The 18,006-nt window shown below is 52.2% G+C and overlaps 3 protein-coding genes across 3 annotated transcripts; 1 reads left to right on the top strand and 2 right to left on the bottom strand.

Moving 5' to 3' along the window:
• The first annotated feature begins 232 nt into the window (after positions 1–232).
• FOXO4 (forkhead box O4) lies at positions 233–6,174 on the top strand. Its single transcript, XM_066356814.1, has 3 exons — positions 233–1,148; positions 4,632–5,697; positions 5,978–6,174. The coding sequence occupies exons 1-3, from the start codon at positions 696–698 to the stop codon at positions 5,983–5,985; spliced, it is 1,527 nt and encodes a 508-aa protein (XP_066212911.1). The 5' UTR covers positions 233–695; the 3' UTR covers positions 5,986–6,174.
• A 1,626-nt stretch (positions 6,175–7,800) lies between these two features.
• CXHXorf65 (chromosome X CXorf65 homolog) lies at positions 7,801–9,724 on the bottom strand. The gene is made up of 6 exons (XM_066357476.1): positions 9,571–9,724; positions 9,365–9,451; positions 9,028–9,162; positions 8,645–8,713; positions 8,134–8,237; positions 7,801–7,918 (listed from the first exon to the last, which is right to left on the bottom strand). The coding sequence occupies exons 1-6, from the start codon at positions 9,593–9,595 to the stop codon at positions 7,820–7,822; spliced, it is 519 nt and encodes a 172-aa protein (XP_066213573.1). The 5' UTR covers positions 9,596–9,724; the 3' UTR covers positions 7,801–7,819.
• A 525-nt stretch (positions 9,725–10,249) lies between these two features.
• On the bottom strand, positions 10,250–13,974 carry IL2RG (interleukin 2 receptor subunit gamma). The gene is made up of 8 exons (XM_066356405.1): positions 13,794–13,974; positions 13,424–13,577; positions 13,015–13,199; positions 12,670–12,809; positions 12,084–12,246; positions 11,434–11,530; positions 11,109–11,178; positions 10,250–10,768 (listed from the first exon to the last, which is right to left on the bottom strand). Exons 1-8 carry the CDS (start codon positions 13,906–13,908, stop codon positions 10,583–10,585), a joined length of 1,110 nt encoding a protein of 369 aa, XP_066212502.1. The 5' UTR covers positions 13,909–13,974; the 3' UTR covers positions 10,250–10,582.
• Positions 13,975–18,006: the final 4,032 nt, after the last annotated feature.

Below are 18,006 nucleotides of genomic sequence, written 5' to 3'. Positions count from 1 at the left end.
TTTCCCAACTGGCTCTCCAGGCGCGTGCGCAGATGGCTGCCCCAGCGAGTGGTAAACAGAGACGTCAGGACGGGGCTGCAGCTCCGAGCAAAACAAAAGGAAGACCCGGGGGGCGGGGGGTGGGGGGATTGGTAGGGGAATTGGCTCTGGAAAAAGAGAAGCTGGGGTCGAGGGGACGTGGACCCTCCTAAGAGTGGAGGGAAGGGAAGAGACGGAGGAGGGGGAGCCAGGGGAGGGGCAAGTGACGCGAGGGAGCGGGGCGTGGGGGAGGGCAGTGATCAGGGTGGAGGAAATTTGGGAGGAGTGTCCGGGGGACAGCAAGTTAAAAGGGGGTGGGAACTGCAGCAAGGGGACGTTCGCAGACGGGAGCGCCAAGTATGAGGGGCTCCGGTGGCTCGGGTTTAAAAGAGCAGGAAGCCGAGTGAGAGGTCGGAGGAGAAGCGCCTTCGCCAGGCGGAGGTTACAGGTGGTGTCTCGCGCAGAGCTCTGGGGCTGCAGGCTGTAGTCACGAACAGAAGCAGACTTGTGTGGAAGGGACAGACGGGGGGACTAGGGTCCGGGGACTCCGGGGAAGTTGCAGACTTTCTGAGGACTGGCAGGGATGTGCCTCCTGGCCCTGGGTGCGTCCCCCCTGGGGGGAGGCATCGTGAGGGACTGTGGCAGGCTCCTCTGAACGCAGAGGCGCAGCTCCACGTATGGATCCAGGGAATGTGAATTCAGCCACAGAGGCTGCCGCGATCACAGACCTCGACCCCGACTTCGAACCCCAGAGCCGTCCCCGCTCCTGCACCTGGCCCCTGCCCCGACCAGATCTTGCTACTCAGCTGCCCGAGCCGCGCGAGGTGGAGCCAGGTCTGGGAGAGAAGGTACACACGGAGGGTCCTTCAGAATCAATCCTGTTGCCCTCCCAGCTCCCAGAGCCGGCAGGGGGCCCCCAGACCGGGATCCTGGGGGCTGTAACAGGTCCTCGGAAGGGAGGCTCCCGCCGGAATGCCTGGGGAAATCAGTCATATGCAGAGCTCATCAGCCAGGCCATTGAAAGCGCCCCGGAGAAGCGACTGACACTCGCCCAGATCTATGAGTGGATGGTCCGCACTGTGCCCTACTTCAAGGACAAGGGTGACAGCAACAGCTCGGCAGGATGGAAGGTAATTCTGACCCCCTCACCTCTGTCCCAAAACTATCTTACCTGCCCCTGGGCCCCCTACCTCCTTACTGCTATTCTGGGACCACTTTTACCCCACCCCCCACCCCACAGATTCACCTTCAATAGTCAGTTAGACAAACACTTACTTAGGGCAGAGTACAGTGCCTGATGCTGGATGATCACAGATGAATAAGACACTGTCCTTGCCCTGGAGAAAATGGAATTCTCTGCTCACTGCTCAACACTCCCAGCACAAGTGTTGGCTTGGGCTGCCCCAAACACTTATTCCCACAGAGAAGTCTTTATCCTATGTACTGCAGGAGCTGTGTGGGTTCTCCACATAAACCTAGTCTTCCCTCCGCCCCCACCTCCCACCCCAACACCTTTTCTCCCATTTCTGTGGGATTACTTAGATTCCGTCCTTGCCTCCCAATCCCTAAGGGTAGAGCTTCTGTTCTAGAACTCCTCCACCCAAGGAGACGGAGTGGAGTTGGCAAAAGTTGAAAAGAGTGATACTCATGAGGTGAAGTAGCTTATCTTACTCACAATTGAAAAAAGGGCTGGGAGCCGCTACCTGCCTCCGTTTATCTGATAATGCCAAGAAACTCTCTCTAGTAAGAGGCTATCCAACTTTGGGAGGAAAGTTGAGGAATACTAATCATGAAGGAAAAAAGAGGGGGAGAGAGGGCTGTGACTTTAGAGTGTGAGGTTGAGCGTTCCTTTGGCTATCCATGAAGACACTGTAGGAAAGATCTCGCTGAATGCTTCGAAAACGTGTCTTAAGAAATATGGGTCTCTAATCACGGAATCGGGGAGCTTCAACCCCTCTGAATGTCTTGTACGCGCCAGAGGTGGTGAGGTCAGCATACAAGGAAGTCCAGAGGGTTGAGAGAGGAGAGGGTCTTCCCTCGGTCTAAGAGATCAAGGGATCAGATCTGTAGTAGCCCTAGGGCTTGGGTAGAACAGAAAACAGGACAGCTGACTGAGACCCTTGGCACTATTTCTGGGTAGACTGCCACACCACAGCCTCAGCTCATAAAGAGCTCCCTTCCTTGGACCCAGCCTACACAGCTGTTTTTCTTTTCCCTTAGGTTCATTTTCCAGGGTAGAAGAAATAACCGTGAGTTGTTGGTTATACTGTGGGAGTGTCATCCCTCCTTGTAATTCACTCTTATACGGGGCTTTTAGTTTACAAAGTGTTTTTTTTTTAATTTTTAATAGTTGATTAATCTGCACAGCAATTCTGGGATTCCACATTTTACATATTAGGAAACTAAGGTTTAGAAAGGTTAGAAAATTCGCTTAAAATCAGCAGATTGAGGACTTGAACTCAGGTCTAACTGTAAATCGTATGTTCTCGCTGCTAGTCCATGCTGTCCAATTTTCTTCATTGGAATGGTGGCGAAGCCAAATTACACTGAGCCTGGGGCCTCTGGGCCCTCAGCCCGCAGTTCCCATCCCCACCCAACTCCAAGGAGACTTCGTGCCTGAACTGGCTTAACTGGTGACTTGCCAAGGTTACTACCACCCCACCAGGGGGCGGCACCCACTTAGAACAAGAAAACTTAGTTTAGGTGGCCTGGGTAGCAGTTAGCAGTCACCCCCCTTCCAACAGGTAAGAATGATAGGCTCCTAGGGAGCTGGCCTCTCCAGGTAGGTGGCTGTACTGTGCACCACTTCCAAGACCTACAGAAGAGGGGATGAAGAATTGGGCCTCATGTGTACCGAGTAGTAGGGAAAGGAATGGGCCTTCTCAGTAGACCCAGAGTTAGAGGATGTAAAGGAGGAATCATGGTACCAGAGGTCTTGGTGGTCCTCAGTTGCTAAGAGTCCAGGCTGCATGGACCAGTGTGGTTCCTTGAAGGAAGTAAGAGGGTTAACGTAGCCAGAGTAGGCGAAGTGCCATTACTGTAGGGTCCCAGGAAGATGAGGAGTTCTTTAGCTAGAGAGCCTTGGAACAAGAAGCTTCTTAAGCATCTTTCTCTAGGCAAAGGGTCTCCTTATGTAGAGGAGTCAGGAACACATGAAGTGATTTTTCACTGTCCATGGCCTCAGCCTGCTAGTTGCTCCAAGCCCTTCTGGGCTTCTCCCGAGTTTTGGAACTCTAAGGAGCTCCATGTGGGAGGTCAGGTGTCCCTAAGGTTGGAGATCACACGCACAAATTCCTGAGAAGTGAGGGAATGGAGGTAGGAAAGAGAAGGGAGGTCGGGGGGCACAAAAGGATGGCGTAACAAGCCTGGGGCAGCCAGTAGAAAAAAGCTGCTCTAGAGGCTCAAGAATTGGCCAATCTCCATGCCTTGGGCCACTGGGGGAAAAACTTATCTCCAGCAGAGTATCAGCAGCAGAGAGAGGAAGGGCCAACATGTAACTCCTAATATCCAAGGTACTCAGGAGCCAACGGGGCCTCAAGGGAACTTGCTAGCACCTGGGGACCATCCACCGATCAGGCGAGAGATAGTCCGTTCTGTACTGGGAGCTTGATTATGTATCTGGAGCCAGGCACTCTGAGAGGCACACAACTGGGGGGCACCGCCTCAATAGATGACCTGATCTGTGTCCTGTGCACTTACACTTGTCGGGACTAATTCTGTGAAACTGTCAAAGACACAATAGAGATTGGGGGAAATTGTGTGGAAGAGATTTAAAATACTCTGCAATAAATTTGGCTGCAAGAGAGTCAAGCAAGCACTTTGTTAAAGAGAGGAGACTTAGGCTTGGCTTGGGCGGACCAGAAGAACTTACAGAGGGAAGCTCTTGCCCTGGACAAGGAGGGAGGGAGGAGGAATGTGCCTCGTGTGTTTGAGGCACAGTGAGAAGCCTGGCCTGAATGTAGTTGAGGGTGTGTGTCTGGGAATTGGGAGAAATCAGAAAAAAAAGGAATCTTCGAATCTTCTGGAGAGTTGGGACCCAAATGCCCTGCGGGGAGCGGAGCTCCAGCTGCATGGAAGTTCCAGCCCCTCAGCCTGTTGGGAGAACTGGCTCAGGACAGGGTGGGTCAGTCCTGGTCTGGGGTTGCGCCACTGTCCTGAGAACTCCACCCAGGCCTGCACTCAAGGAAAGGGGTGGAGCCGTGGAATGCGCTTTCCCATCCCAGCCTAGTGCTTGCTGAACCAGGAGTGTGTCTCCGTGATGCCCCCCAGCCCCAGACAGCCCCCCAGAGACCGGGGAGGAGTTCCATGCTCTGAGCTTTTTCAGGGTGGGCACCCTGCGGTCTGCCGCCGCTTGGTGCTCAGGTTGGGTCTGGCGCCCTGCACAGAGCAGTCTGGAGCTGAGGCTGAGCAGCTTGTCTTCCCGCGGGAGCCGCGTGTGTGGTCTCCTCCCCACCCCCACCCGAGCCTATTTCCCCCCCCTGTATGTGAGTAGGTTCAAGTCTCCAGGAACGCTGTGGCTGCGGCCCAGCATCCTTTGAGACCGGACTGCGGGTCACTGACCCCCCCCCTGTCCAGGACTCATGTCCCTTTCCTGCCGCCTCTGCCCTCTCCAGAACTCCATCCGCCACAACCTGTCCCTACACAGCAAGTTCATCAAGGTGCACAACGAGGCTACCGGCAAGAGCTCGTGGTGGATGCTGAACCCCGACGGGGGCAAGAGCGGCAAGGCGCCCCGCCGCAGGGCCGCCTCCATGGATAGCAGCAGCAAGCTGCTCCGGGGCCGCAGCAAGGCGCCCAAGAAGAAGCCGGCCGTGCTGCCGGCGCCACCCGAAGGCGCCACCCCGAAGAGCCCCGCTGGCCACTTCGCTAAGTGGTCAGGCAGCCCTGGCTCTCGAAACCGCGAGGAGGCCGATGTGTGGACCGCCTTCCGTCCACGAAGCAGCTCCAACGCCAGCACGGTCAGCACCCGGCTGTCCCCACCGAGGCCCGAGGCCGAGGTGCTGGCGGGGGAGGAGATGCCTGCCTCCGTCAGTGGCTATGCGGGCGGCATCCCGCCCCCTCTGAAGGAAGATCTGGAGCTGTTGGATGGGCTCAATCTAACATCTCCCCACTCCCTGCTCTCTCGGAGTAGTCTCTCTGGCTTCTCTTTGCAGCATCCTGGGGTCCCGGGCGCCCTACACACCTATGGCAGCGCCCTCTTCAGCCCAGTGGAGGGGCCCCTGGCGGTGGGGGAAGGGTGCTTCTCCAGCTCCCAGTCCCTGGAGGCCCTGCTCACCTCAGATACCCCCCCGCCCCCCGCCGATGTCCTCATGACCCCGGTGGATCCCATTCTGTCCCAGGCTCCCACGCTTCTGCTGTTGGGGGGGATACCTTCCTCCAGTAAAGTAGCCACGGGAGTTGGCCTGTGCCCCAAGCCCCCAGAGGCTCCGGGCCCCAGCAGTCTGGTTCCCCCACCTCCAATGATAGCACCACCTCCAGTTATGGTGGCTGCTCCTGTCCCCAAGGCCCTGGGGACTCCCATGCCCACACCCTCTACTGAATCTACATCTACAAGCCAAGCCAGAATGCCTCAGGATCTCGATCTTGATATGTATCTGGAGAACCTGGAGTGTGACATGGATAACATCATCAGTGACCTCATGGATGGGGGCGAGGGCCTGGACTTCAACTTTGAGCCAGGTACTGCATGCCCTGATCACTAGCATCTCAACTGTGCCCACTGCTGGCTGCCCAGCTGCACGTGGAACAGGGGGAGGGACAGCTCCTGGGAGTTAGAGGGAGAATGCCATATCACAGTTGCAGTTTCCAGATAGGACCCCCCCCCCCGGGCCCTTCAGCAGTGTCCACCCCTATGGGTAGCGTGCTGTTCCTGTTATCCTGAGTGGTGGACGGTGATGATGGGACGTAGTCACGCCCCAGATGAGCCTCTTACCTTCTCCTCTGTTTCTTTTTTTAACAGATCCCTGAGCCATGGCTGGAAGCTTTGTCCCCTGCTTCAGAGGTGGAGCCAGGGGCACCCATATCCACTTTTTACCCTTGGCCCCATCCTGGGAATTTGGGACCCTACTGTAGAGCTAGAATGGGGTCTACTCACACAGGTGTTGAGGAAATTAATAAAGTTACAGCTGCCCCGTATGGGAACTGTGGGGGGGAGGGAAAACGGTAGGGGGGGGAAGGGAGGGGATTTATCCTTACTGTGCCAATTAGGGAGTTAGATCCCCTCTTTAGAGCCATCTCCTAGGTTTTGTAATGGGCAGCAATGCTGTTGGAAATGTGAAGTCACCAGTGGCCTTACCCTGCCTTTGGGAGCAGGATTTTTTGTAGTGTCTTATCTGAGCTGGTCCAGGCGAGGCTGAGCCTGGGGTTTTTATGCAGTGGCCTCTTAGGCCAGTGGGGGGGAGGGGGGACCTGGAAGGGCCAAGGTCTGAGCACTGGAGTGTCTCGCCAGGCCAAGTGACCCTTGGAAGACTGCAGATAACAGAAAGGCTTTTTATAAACTTTTAAAGAACTATAAACACAAATATAGAGATTTTTACCAGTGGCAAGGTGCTAGTGATGGAGGGAATGCTTTTTCTTTTTTTTCTTTCTGAAGGCTTTGTCCTAGTGACATGTTGCAAACACTACATAATGTCTGGGGGAGACATGGGGAAAGGGGGCGCAGCAGCGAGCAGCAGGACTGGCTCAGAATTTCCCAAAGGAAAGAACCACGCCAGGCCCCCCACATTCTGCCACTTTGTGCCTAGGAGCATGCAGTGCTGGGATGCATCCACACTCTCCCGTGACCTGCTGTGGGTTAGTCCTACGGTGGGAGCCATGGAAGGCCTGGAATTAGTTTGTGGCCAGGGAAGGGGGTGGGAGGGGGAGGAGAAGGAGGGAAGGATTTAAGTGGTAAAGTTAGGCACAGAGACCTCCCTGTTCCAGGCCCCTGACAGCTGTCCCTGCCCTTCTTCCCCTTGCCTGACTACAGGGGTTATGTGGAAATGTGTGTGGTGGCAGGCAGGGGTGGGGAGGTGGGGGGGGTAGAACAGGGAAGCAGGAGCTGGGGAGCTTGGCTGAGGGTCTGGGAACTGAGCGGGGATGGAGGGGAATGTGGATCAGGTTTACTAGCACCTGCCAGGGAGGCCATCTGGGGCGCCTCCACCCCAGCCCCCAAAGCAGCCCCTCCTCCAGTCCCCCTTGCATTGTCCCCTCCCCCAGCCCTGCTGTGGGTTCCCATCATTTCCTGTGTCAACGCCTGGCCTATCCAGATTGTATCATGTGCTAGATTGGAGTGGGGAAGTGTGTCAAATCAATAAATGAATTCAATAAATGCCTATAACCAACTCTGGTTTCTGCTGCCTTACTGCCCCCCCAACAAGGGGGAAGGAGGGAGAAAGGCAGGGCTTTGGGGGGAGGGACTGCCCAGAGGCTGAGAGGTAGGTGGGGGAATTTTGGCTGGGGAGTGTGGGGGTTTGACGTGAGGGGCGGGAAGTGGCCCATCACCCACCTAATTAATCCAAGTAGGAGTAGGCAGGCTGTGATAGGCCTCTTCTGGTACTCTGGCTAGAAAAGACCCCACCCCCTACTCTGTCCCATGTCCTCAAAGGTTCATTGTACTAGACTTCCCAGACTTTCCTCACATCCCCCCATGTGCATGCCCCCACCCTCTCCTGCCACTCCAACCCACCCCAAGCCTCCAGGGTGCCTGAGGCAGACTCCAGCCTCCGTTGCTGATACTGGGAGAAGGAGTTTCTTGAAAAAGGAACCTCACATTAAATTCCAGTAATTTCATACCTAGTGTTGCTGCTCTCACGTGGTCATTTTATTTAGTTGGTCTCGGTCTCCCCCTCCTACTGGTAAAGCCTTCCCTGGCTTTATGGAATGCACTCTTGCGAACTGGCTTGTCCTTACCGGTTTTGGACTGGAAAAGGCAAGGGGCAGTCAGATGAAAAAGTTCGTGCAGGGAAGCTTTCTACAGACTAGGGCCAAAGGCAGGACAAAGGAAGTGGAAGGCAGGTCTTGGGCGTGGGTGTTGGATTTGGAAAGGAAATCGACCCCAGAGGGCCATCGTGGAGGAGCCTGGTTAGCTGGTGGGGAATGGGGGCGCCGGGACAGACCAGATTTGGGGAGTCTTACCGTGGGGTGTGCAGGGACCTTGATTTTGACTTTCTTGGCCTGTCGGAGTTTAAGCAGTCTCAGCCTGTTCTTCTCCATGGTGTCACATTGTATGTGCAAGGCCTCTGTACCAGGAAAAGGCACCCCTACTTCTGAGGACTAGAGACCTTACCTACAGGTCCTGTCCCTCCCATTGTTCAAATGACCATTTGGAGCAACCCAGCCTGAAGTTAGTCTGCAGAGTGGTGTGAAAGTGTCTAAGCTCCAAGAAAAAAAGGACAAAAGGAAAGTTGGAAATGACAGGGAGATATACAAAAAAGAGGGCTGAGAAACAGAGAAAAGGTGAATGACACAGAAACACTCCACCTGCTTTGAACTAAACATCCTCCTAAAGTGGACCTTGACCCTATTCCCCTTTTCCTAGGATTTCTGTGATCCTATTTGCTGCATGACACCAGTCCCACCCTGTAGCCTCCATCCTCAGCTGTGTGCAGTGCGCTCTGTGTTTCTACTTTCCTCCCGTGCTCCTTACCAAGTAGCGCGTGGTCTGGATTCTTCAGGATAGGCACAAAACCCAGGTACGCATGCGCAAGCCGGCTTCCTGTGGATACAGCAGTGTGCTATCCCCAGCCCCTGTCACCCGGTCTCCACCCTTCCAAAGCCCAAGATTTCAGGACCCTAACACTCAACACTACCTTGAGCTGGTTTACCTTATTTCCTCCCATAAGATCGATTTCTAAGATCAGGTGGGGGCACGGTATGTGTGAACCCAACCTATTTTCACAGGCAGTGCCTCTTGTTAGGCTGACTGGCAATGGTCATTTGGATCTGGCTGAGGGTGCCCTATTTTAAAGAGGTCCACAATTCATCCTAAGGGCCTTGCTCTAGCTCTGGGGAGTGCTCCCAAGCATGTACCTGGTGCCCCACGTGCCACCTTACAAACGTAGTAGGTGTCCCGAGGTGTAAGGAATTTGATGGCATAGTCTCCAGGCTTCTTCATCAGGAAAAACAGCTTCATTGTTCCTGCTTCATCACACAAATCAATGGTGTCTGGAGGGAGACCACAGGGGTAATTTGGGCAACTAAGGAAGGAGAGTAAGGGTAAAAGGAGCCAGTGATCCTATCCAGAACGGGCTGGAGGAGGCTGGCAGAACTCAAGGGGCTCTCTTCTTGCCAGAAGGAGGGCTTGGGGGCCAGAGATGACCCTCCTACTTTGACCCTTGGCCATTAGACCCCTCCCCAAACTCCTCACCTTTTTCAGGCAACCCCACTTTTTTGCGGATGTAATTCAGCATCCGGTGGACAGCGCAATTGGTATTGACAAGAAATTCCTCATTATCTAAGAAGAGATGGATTGGAACATGTGACCCTCCTCTAGTTACACCGTCCCTGTGATCTCCCCTGCCCTCAAACCTTCCCAGCTTGACACGCAGACTCCAGCTCCATGGTGCCCCTTACCTCCATGTTTGATGTAGATGAACATGTTCTCAAGATGTTACTTTTCAGGGAGAGGCCTGATGACTCATGATGAAGGAAGGTGTTGTGGAGACCTTGGGGGATCCATGGGGTAGGTAGGGGGTGGGGGGACCAGAAAGGCAGATGGATTACATTGCCCGAGGAAGCCCAGACCAGGCAGACAGGAGAGAGCCACTGCCAGTCTGGATAACCAGCATCTCTAAGGGTGGGGCCTGAGGCTGCAGTTGAGGGATTATGAGGTCAGAGGTGGTATCTGTGACAGAAGGTGGAGCTAGGATAAGGAGAGGACTTGAGGGAGATCTGTAGAAGATTCACTGGGAATGTGGGCAACATGGTCAATCTAACTCTAAACTGGAGCCCAGACAGACACCTTAGAGAAAAGTGAAGTTTCTGAAACACTACTTTTTTCTAGTTAATTTGTGGTACAGCAGGAGTCCGCTCCTCTTCTGTACCCTCAGTGCCATGCCCCACCCTTAACTGTACCTTGTGTTTCTCCTGCTCCCTGCCCCAACAACAGACATTTTAAAAAGATTGTATTTATTGATTTTACAGAGGGAGGTGGGGATGAGAAGTAGTTGCTTCACTCTAGCTGTTCATTGGTTCCTTATTGTTAGCACCCTACCAGGCAAGCCCGGGGTTTCAAACCGGCAACCTCAGCATTCCAGGCCAGGCAGACATTCTTGATGATTATCAATAGAAACTTTATTTCTCATTGATTCGGGAACAACTGAAGGGCAGATGGAAAGAGTGAGGAAGGAAGGGAGGGAGAAAGAACTTCGCGCAGAGGAAGGGCTGGATTGAGGGAGATGAGGAATACGTATAGGGCAAAGGAGCAATTCTTAAGGAGGAGATATTGAATGAGGGGACAGTTAAAGGGGACACAAAATTCAAAATCAGCCACAGTGGGGTGAGGAGAGGATTGGACGCAGGCTGGTTGGGTGAGGGGGAGTTGGTACAAACTAGGGCTATAGGACCCTGGGGTTCGGTCAGAATGTCAGGGTTCAGGTTTCAGGGTATACGAAGGGGGCGCCCAGTAGGGGCTCTGCTGGTTGCAGGGGGAGCCTCCGGGCCCCTCCCACAGAGCCCCTCCTTTCGGGGGGATCTCACTGACGTGGCAGAGCCTTTCGCTGTAGTCTGGCTGCAGGCTCTCCGCCAGTCCCTTAGACACACCACTCCAGGCCTAAAGACAGATATCTCCAGGTCAGGGGTCAATTAGGGGCAAGAAGCAAAAGCCCCAGGCTCTGTGCCGAGGGAGCTCTCATAGCGTCAGCACCACTGTGATTATAGAAGGGACACACAGACTCCTGGGCTCCCAATACACTGTTCCCATCCACCTCAAACAATCTATAATCAGTTCTTCTGTGTGTCTCTCTCTGTCTATCCCATCCCCCAATGGGTCAGCCACTTCCTGACAGTTAGTGCAGGTCCCCTCCCCTCCCCTCTACCCCCTCACTGCGTCTGTCTTGCTGCAGGAAGTTGGCAGTTGACAGACTGCAGTCTGCCTATGACCATGTTCTCACCAAAAAGTTCCCATGGTATTCCGTAACCAGATCGTCTAGGCTCTTGAGGGCAGGAATTCGGGGCATCGTCCTGGGGTAGGGGAGAAAGGGGGGGCAGGAGCATGTTGGTGACGCTCTTTTATTGCCCTCTTCTCCCAGTTCTCCCATATGGAGTGAAGAGATTCTGCGTTTGCTGGGCCTGCAGCTTCCTTCTATCACCGTGCCCACTTGGGTGACCCCTCATTCCTTAGCTTCCAGCTCTCCTCTTCTGGAGACCCTGTGATAAGCCTCCTCCCCTATTCCCAGCCACCCCACCCCTTTTGTTCTGGGATTCCCGAAGTCTCACCGTTCCAACCAGCAGTACACACAGATGAGGCTAATAATCAGCCCCATGGAGCCAAGGGGGATGAGCATCACTTTCAGCGCAAACTGTAACAGGGTCTCTATGGAGAAGAGGAAAGGAAAAGAGCCCTAAGAATTGTCACCTTAAGACATGCCAACACTGGCAGAGCTCCAAATAGGTGCCAGGCACCGTGCTAAAACACTTTCCGTATATTTAATGCTCACAACTCCTGAGAGGGGGGACCAATTAGTACCTCCATTTTTTACAGATGAGGAAAGACAAAGAGGTTAGCGATGTGCTCAAGATCAAAGAGGCAGTAAATAGCAGAGGCAGGTTCAAACCTGCGGCTTGGCTGGTTCCAAAGCCATCTTAACCATGCAGCTTTCCTGGAAATGTAGGGATAGCTTATACGTTCTCCCCTTTGAGCGTTCCTTGGCCTCCCTCTCAATCTATTTCCCTTACTCTAACAACACATCGACCCAAACCTACACACAAGAACCCTGCTTTCTGCGGGTTGGGTTGAACAGTGAGGGGGAGATGAGCCACCAAATTTGGGAGCTTAGGGGTAAGAGAGTAGAGCCAAAGACAGTGGTGGTTACAAAGGTTGGGGTGCTGGACTCATGATTTGGGATGAGGCATTAGGTTCACTTTACCCTTTGAAGTATGACTGCCCCACTGGATTGGGTGGCTCCATTCACTCCACCTCTGAGCGCTTCCACAGAGTGGGTTATAGCGGCTCCGAACACGAAATGTGTAGAGTTTCTGCCCATCTACACTAGGCAGGGAGAAGCTACGTCTCTGGTCCACTGATTGTTCCTTAGGGAGAAAGAGGCTGACATAAAGACAGTTGTCTATAAAAGAAGGGAGAATTAAAACTGCTGCCCCTCCCCCAAGTCATCATCTGGTTTTTTCCCCCTTCCTCCCTCCTCCCTTGACTACTCAAGCTACACTGCTCCCTTCACTGACTAGAATCAAATGCCTCTCTCCAGATCCCCTTGAAGGCTTCCTTTGGTTTACTTGTCTGCCTGGTGTTGGGAAGAGTACAGGTAGAGAAACCCTAATGAAAACTCAGTGGTGGTGATAGGGAAAGGAGTTTGGAGGAGGAGGGTGGAAGTTGGGCAGAGGAACTGGGAGGCTGAGAACAGAAGCTTGGGATCAGGCCCTCCTGTTTGGCTGATTTAATCCTTTATCTTCACTTCCTTGGTGTTAGCTACTATGTTCCCATCCCCAGTCACTCACAGTCCAGCTGTGGTCCCGGTCGCTCCGGTACTGCACCAGGTGCTCCAAGCAGTGCTCCAAGTGTCTGTTGCTCCAGCTTAGTTCTAGCTGGGATTCACTCAGTTTGCGAATTGTTAGGTTCACTGGAGCCCAGGGAATCACTGGAGATATGTGTGTAGGTGTGGTCATTCCCCTGGCCTAGACAAGTCAGGATCCTGAAGGTAGTGCTCCTGACCCCTCCTCCCTTCCTCATCCCAAACCCTCACCTCCTCTTCTTTGCCCAGGTACCCTTATGGGCAAAAACTGTTCCATATACTCCAACAGCCCCACAAGATCCCTGGACTCTTGAGCCCCTTTCCAAATTACCCAGATCCTGCAGTTTTAACATCTGGATGGCCTCCCTCCTAGGGTCCTGTGGGTCCTGTAGCTGGACAACAAATGTCTTATAGAGCTGGATCTCCTTTTTTTGCAACCAACAGCCAGAAGTGATGTGTGAAGAGAATAGATAATGGCCACACTCCTGGGCTTTGTCAGGACCAGCATTCTTGTACCTGGGGAAGGGTCATAAGGAAGAAGAATAGTGGGGTGAAGTTGGGTACCACAGACATCCACAGCCCAGCCTCAGCTCCCCTGAACTGACTTATGACTTACCCCATGAAAAAAGAGTAGAAAGCCTGGAATGCTGGCTACCCTCTTTCTTGATTCCCATGCAGCCTCTCACATCCAGCCGACCTCCCCTTCCTCCCCTGTACTATCCCCTCTCCCTTTCTCCTACCAGTAGTGCATAGTCAGGTTGGTGGGCCGGGGTTCAGAGCTGCTGTTCCAAGTGCAATTCATGTACTCGACATTGAATACAAAACACTGAACTTTTGGGAGTGGCAGGCTGGAAACATTGTGGGTCCCAGGGGGCGTAGAGGTCAGGAAGAAATCTAGATTGGGGAGAAAATGAAGTGAGGAAGGGGAAGAGAAGAAATGATAGTCAGAAGAAGCAGCGTGAGGCAGGGAACCCTTCCCCTGCCCTCCCCACAGTACTCTTAAATTCTGCCGGGATCCTTGTTATGGCCAGTGGTAGGATCCAGATTTCTGTATGGCCCCTTCCCACAGCCTCCCTTCTCACCGACCCCTTCCAGTCCCAGGTTTCCCACCAGCTGTGATGTCTTCATTCCCACTGGGTGTGAGGAGTGTTGTGGTCAGCCCCACCCCCAGCAGAGGCAGCTGCAGAAATAAAAGGAATCTCAGTGGCAATGGCTGCTTCAACATGGCGCTCTTGCTCTTCGTTCCCTGGGTGTACTGTGTCAGGAACCTGGGCCCCTTACCCCTGCCTCTCCCCACCCACACATTTCCTCTGTCATAGCTTCCGGTGGAAAGAACCTTTGAAACCAGGGCTTTACAGAGGGTGTGGCAAAAGTGAGCTACGACACAGGCTGTCTTCTGGGAAAGTAGGTGTTGATATAATCTGTAGGTGTAACACCACCCAGCTGCGAAGTGGCTGGTGTTAAGCAGGTTGGGTATACGATATTGCCACGGACTCAAGAGTTGTTAGACCACCTAGATCCTGGGAAGGGTCTTATCACCACCACCATCACCACCATTCCCAATCACCTTCTGATCAAAATAATTTTATCCTGTATAGCGAAGGATCTGAACCTCTTCTCCATCCTATGCTATGCTCGTTCCTTGGCTTAGCCACCTTGAAACCTCTGTCAAAGCTTTACCTTCTTGGCTGGATGGAAAATACAGTCTTGACTTCTGTGGGCACATATATAGCTGTCTTTCGTCTGACCTAATCCAAATCAAAATATCCATCTTTAGCTCCGGGCTGTGCTGCTGGGCCCTTGTTGAGACTGGTGAGGAAGTCTGACTTAGAAGTAGATTCTAGAAATGGAGGAACAACAATACTAACTTCAAAGTCCTCATCTTCCCTCAAATCTGCTTTCTTTCCTGTGTTCCTTTTCTTACTTAATGGTATCATCACCCTCTCGGTCACCCAGACTTAAAACCTCAAAGTCATCTCCAATTCCTTCCTCTCTCTCACCCTGAGAATCCAATCAGCTCTACTCTCTGTGGTGTTTCTCCAAGTTGTATCCTTTCCACGAGCACAACCACTGTGTAAAATCACCCTTTCATTCCATCTAGTCATGATTCTTTTTTTGTGTGTGTATGACAGAGACAGGAAGAGAGACAGAGAGAGGGACAGATAAGGACAGACAGACAGGAAGGGAGAGAGATGAGAGGCATCAATTCTTCGTTGAGGCTCCTTAGTTGTTCATTGATTGCTTTTTCATATGTACCTTGACCAAAGGGCTACAGCAGACTGAGTGACCCCTTGCTCAAGCCAGCAACCTTGGGCTCAAGCCAGTGACATTGGGCTTCAAGCCCACCACCTTAGGCTCAAGCCGCCAAACATGGGATCATGTCTATGATTCCACGCTCAAGCCAACGACCTCGTGCTCAAGCCATATGAGCTGGATGAGCCCGTGCTCAAGCTGACAACCTTGGGGTTTCGAACCTGGGTCCTCCAGGTCCCAGTCTGATGCTCTATCCACTGCGCCACAGCCTGGTTAGGCTAGTCCTGATTCTTACCAGAACCCACCAACTGGCCTTCCTGTCTGTTTTTTAAAAATGTTTATTGTATTGATTTTAGAGAGAGAAGGAGACAGGAGCGTGGAACTGCTCCTGTATGTGCCCTGACCGGGGATCAAACTGGCAACCTCTGTGCTTCAGGACGATGCTCTAACCAACCGAGCTATCCGACCAGGGCTGGCCTTCCTTTCTAAAGGACCCATGCACAGACTTACTCAGACTCAGTCCTGCTGAGCAGCAGCACCGGGGCAGCAGCTCGAGAGGAACCAGGGACGTACAGGGAAGAACTGAACTGTCTAGCATCAGAGAAATAGCTGGGGCCAGCTTTCTACCTGACAAAAGTGCTGGCAGACATTGTTACTTTTCTGAGACCTCCTCCTTCACAGAGTTGACAGACAGGCACCATATCTGAGTTTCCATTAACCTGGCTCCTGTTCCCCCATCCAGATGATTTCTGAGACCCCACCTCACACAACTTGCAGGCCCATCCAAACCATTTCCAGTGGCTTTTCTGTACAATTGGCCTCTCTTCCTCATGCTTCAGACATTCCTAAAATCTCTCAAACAAGCAGCCTCTGGCCTCTGTGTACCCTGTATCCCTTGCTAAGTGGCCCCAGGCCCAGCACTAGCAGCAGATGGCCTTGGTTCATATCTTAGTCTGTCCTGGGAACCTCCAAGTCCAGCACAAGTAGCAGCCATCTGCATATTGCTCTGTAGCTTGTGCTGGGTGACCCCAAGTAGGGCACAGGTGGTGGCTGACCTCACATCTCCCAGAAGGCCCCAGAGCCAGTGCACCTGGTGGGCAGCTTCAGACCACGCCAGATCACCCCCCTACCACCTCCCGAGCAACACACTCCAAGGGCAGACCCGGTGAGCACCAAAGCCCCACTGAAGCAAGCTCTGCTCCATAGGGTCAACTCCTGCACAGCTGCTCCTCATCTGTAGTCACAGCTGATTGACCTTGGGGTCAGCCCCCCCAAATGTTGCCAAGAGCAATCAAGGCTCAACTACAACAGGACAGTGCACATAGTCCACACAGGAGTTGTAGCTGGAGCTCTCAGCTTGGGTGATTAGGGAGGCTGTGCCACTGGGCCCTACAGGACAGCTACCACACAAGGCCACCTTATCAAATTCTGGGAGATGTAGCAGTTCTGCCTAACACATAGAAACAAACATAGGGAAGTAGCCAAACTGTGGAGACAAAGAAACATTTCTCAAATGAAAGAACAGGAGATGCTTTCAGAAAAAGAACTAAATGAAATGGAAGTAAGCAAACTAACAGATACAGAGTTCAAAACAATGGTTATAAGGATGCCCAAGAAACTTAGGACATAAAAAGTATAAAAAAGAACTAGTCAGAAACAAAGGATACACTAACTGAAATGATGACTCATTTATAGGGAATCAACAGTAGAGTAGATGATGCCAAGAATCAAATCAGTAATTTGGAATATAAGAAAGCAAAAACCACCTAATCAGAACAGCAAAAATACAATAAATAAATAAATAAATAAATAAATAAATAAATAAATAAGGATACTGTAAGGAGCATCTGAGACAACTTCAAGTGTACCAACATTCACATCGTGGGGGTGCTGGAAGGAGAAGAGAGAGAGAGAGAGCAAGAAACTGAAAACCAATTTGAAAAAATAATGACAGAAAACTTCCTTAACCTGGTGAAATATATAGACACCCAAGTCCAGGCAGCACGGAAAGTCCCAAACAAGATGAACGCAAAGAGGCTTATACCAAGACATATCATAATTAAAATGCAAAAGGTTAGCCTGATCAGTAGTTGTTCAGTGGATTGATCATCAGCTTGGAACGCTGAGGCCCCTACTTTGAAACACCGAGGTCATGGGCTTGAGCATGAGTTTGCCAGCTTGAGTGCGGGGTTCCCTGCTTGAGCATGGGATCATCAACATGACCCCATGGTTGCTGGCTTGAGCCTAATGGTTGCTTCCTTGAAGCCCAAGGTCTCTGACTTGAGCTTAAGGTTGCTGGCTTGAGCGACAGGTCACTGACTCAGTCTGAGCCCCTGGTCAAGGCACGTATGAGAAAGCAATCAATGAACAACTAAGCAACGCAAGTACGAGGTGATGCTTCTCATCTTTCCCTTTTCTCTCTCTCTCTCTCTCTCTTGCTGTCAAATCACTAAAAAAAAAAAAAATCTTTTATTTAAAATGCAAAAGGTGCCTGACCAGGCAATGGCGCAGTGGATAGAGCATCAGACTGGGATGCAGAGGACCCAGGTTCAAGTCCCCAAGGTCGCCAGTTTGAGCACGGGCTCATCTGGTTTGAGCATAGCTCACCAGCTTAGACCCAAGGTTGCTGGTTTGAGGAAGGGGTTACTCTGTCTGCTGAAGGCCCGTGGTCAAGACACATATGAGAAAGCAATCAATGAACAACTGATGATTTTAAGGTGTCGCAATGAAAAACTGATGATTTTCTCTCCATACCTGTCTGTCCCTATTTATCCCTCTCTCTGACTCTCTCTCTGTCTCTGGGGAAAAAAAATTGCAAAAGGTTAAAAAAAGGCACAGTGGATAAAGCATCGACCTGGAACGCTGAGGTCACCAGTTCTTGCCTGGTCAAGGCATATATGGGAGTTGATGCTTTCTGCTCCTTCCCCCTTCTTTCTCTCTTTCTCTCTGTCTCCCTCTCCTCTCTAAAATGAATAGATTAAAAAATCTTAAAGTGCAAAAAGTTAAAGATACAGAGAAAAATTTAAAAGTAGCTAAAGAAGAGCAGTTAGTTACCTACAACAGAGCTTTC

Source organism: Saccopteryx leptura, chromosome X, assembly GCF_036850995.1.
Source record: "Saccopteryx leptura isolate mSacLep1 chromosome X, mSacLep1_pri_phased_curated, whole genome shotgun sequence".
In the NCBI taxonomy this organism is placed as follows: domain Eukaryota; kingdom Metazoa; phylum Chordata; class Mammalia; order Chiroptera; family Emballonuridae; genus Saccopteryx; species Saccopteryx leptura.
The sequence above is the reverse complement of the archived record's forward strand: the minus strand, read 5'-3'. Positions and strand labels throughout refer to the sequence as shown.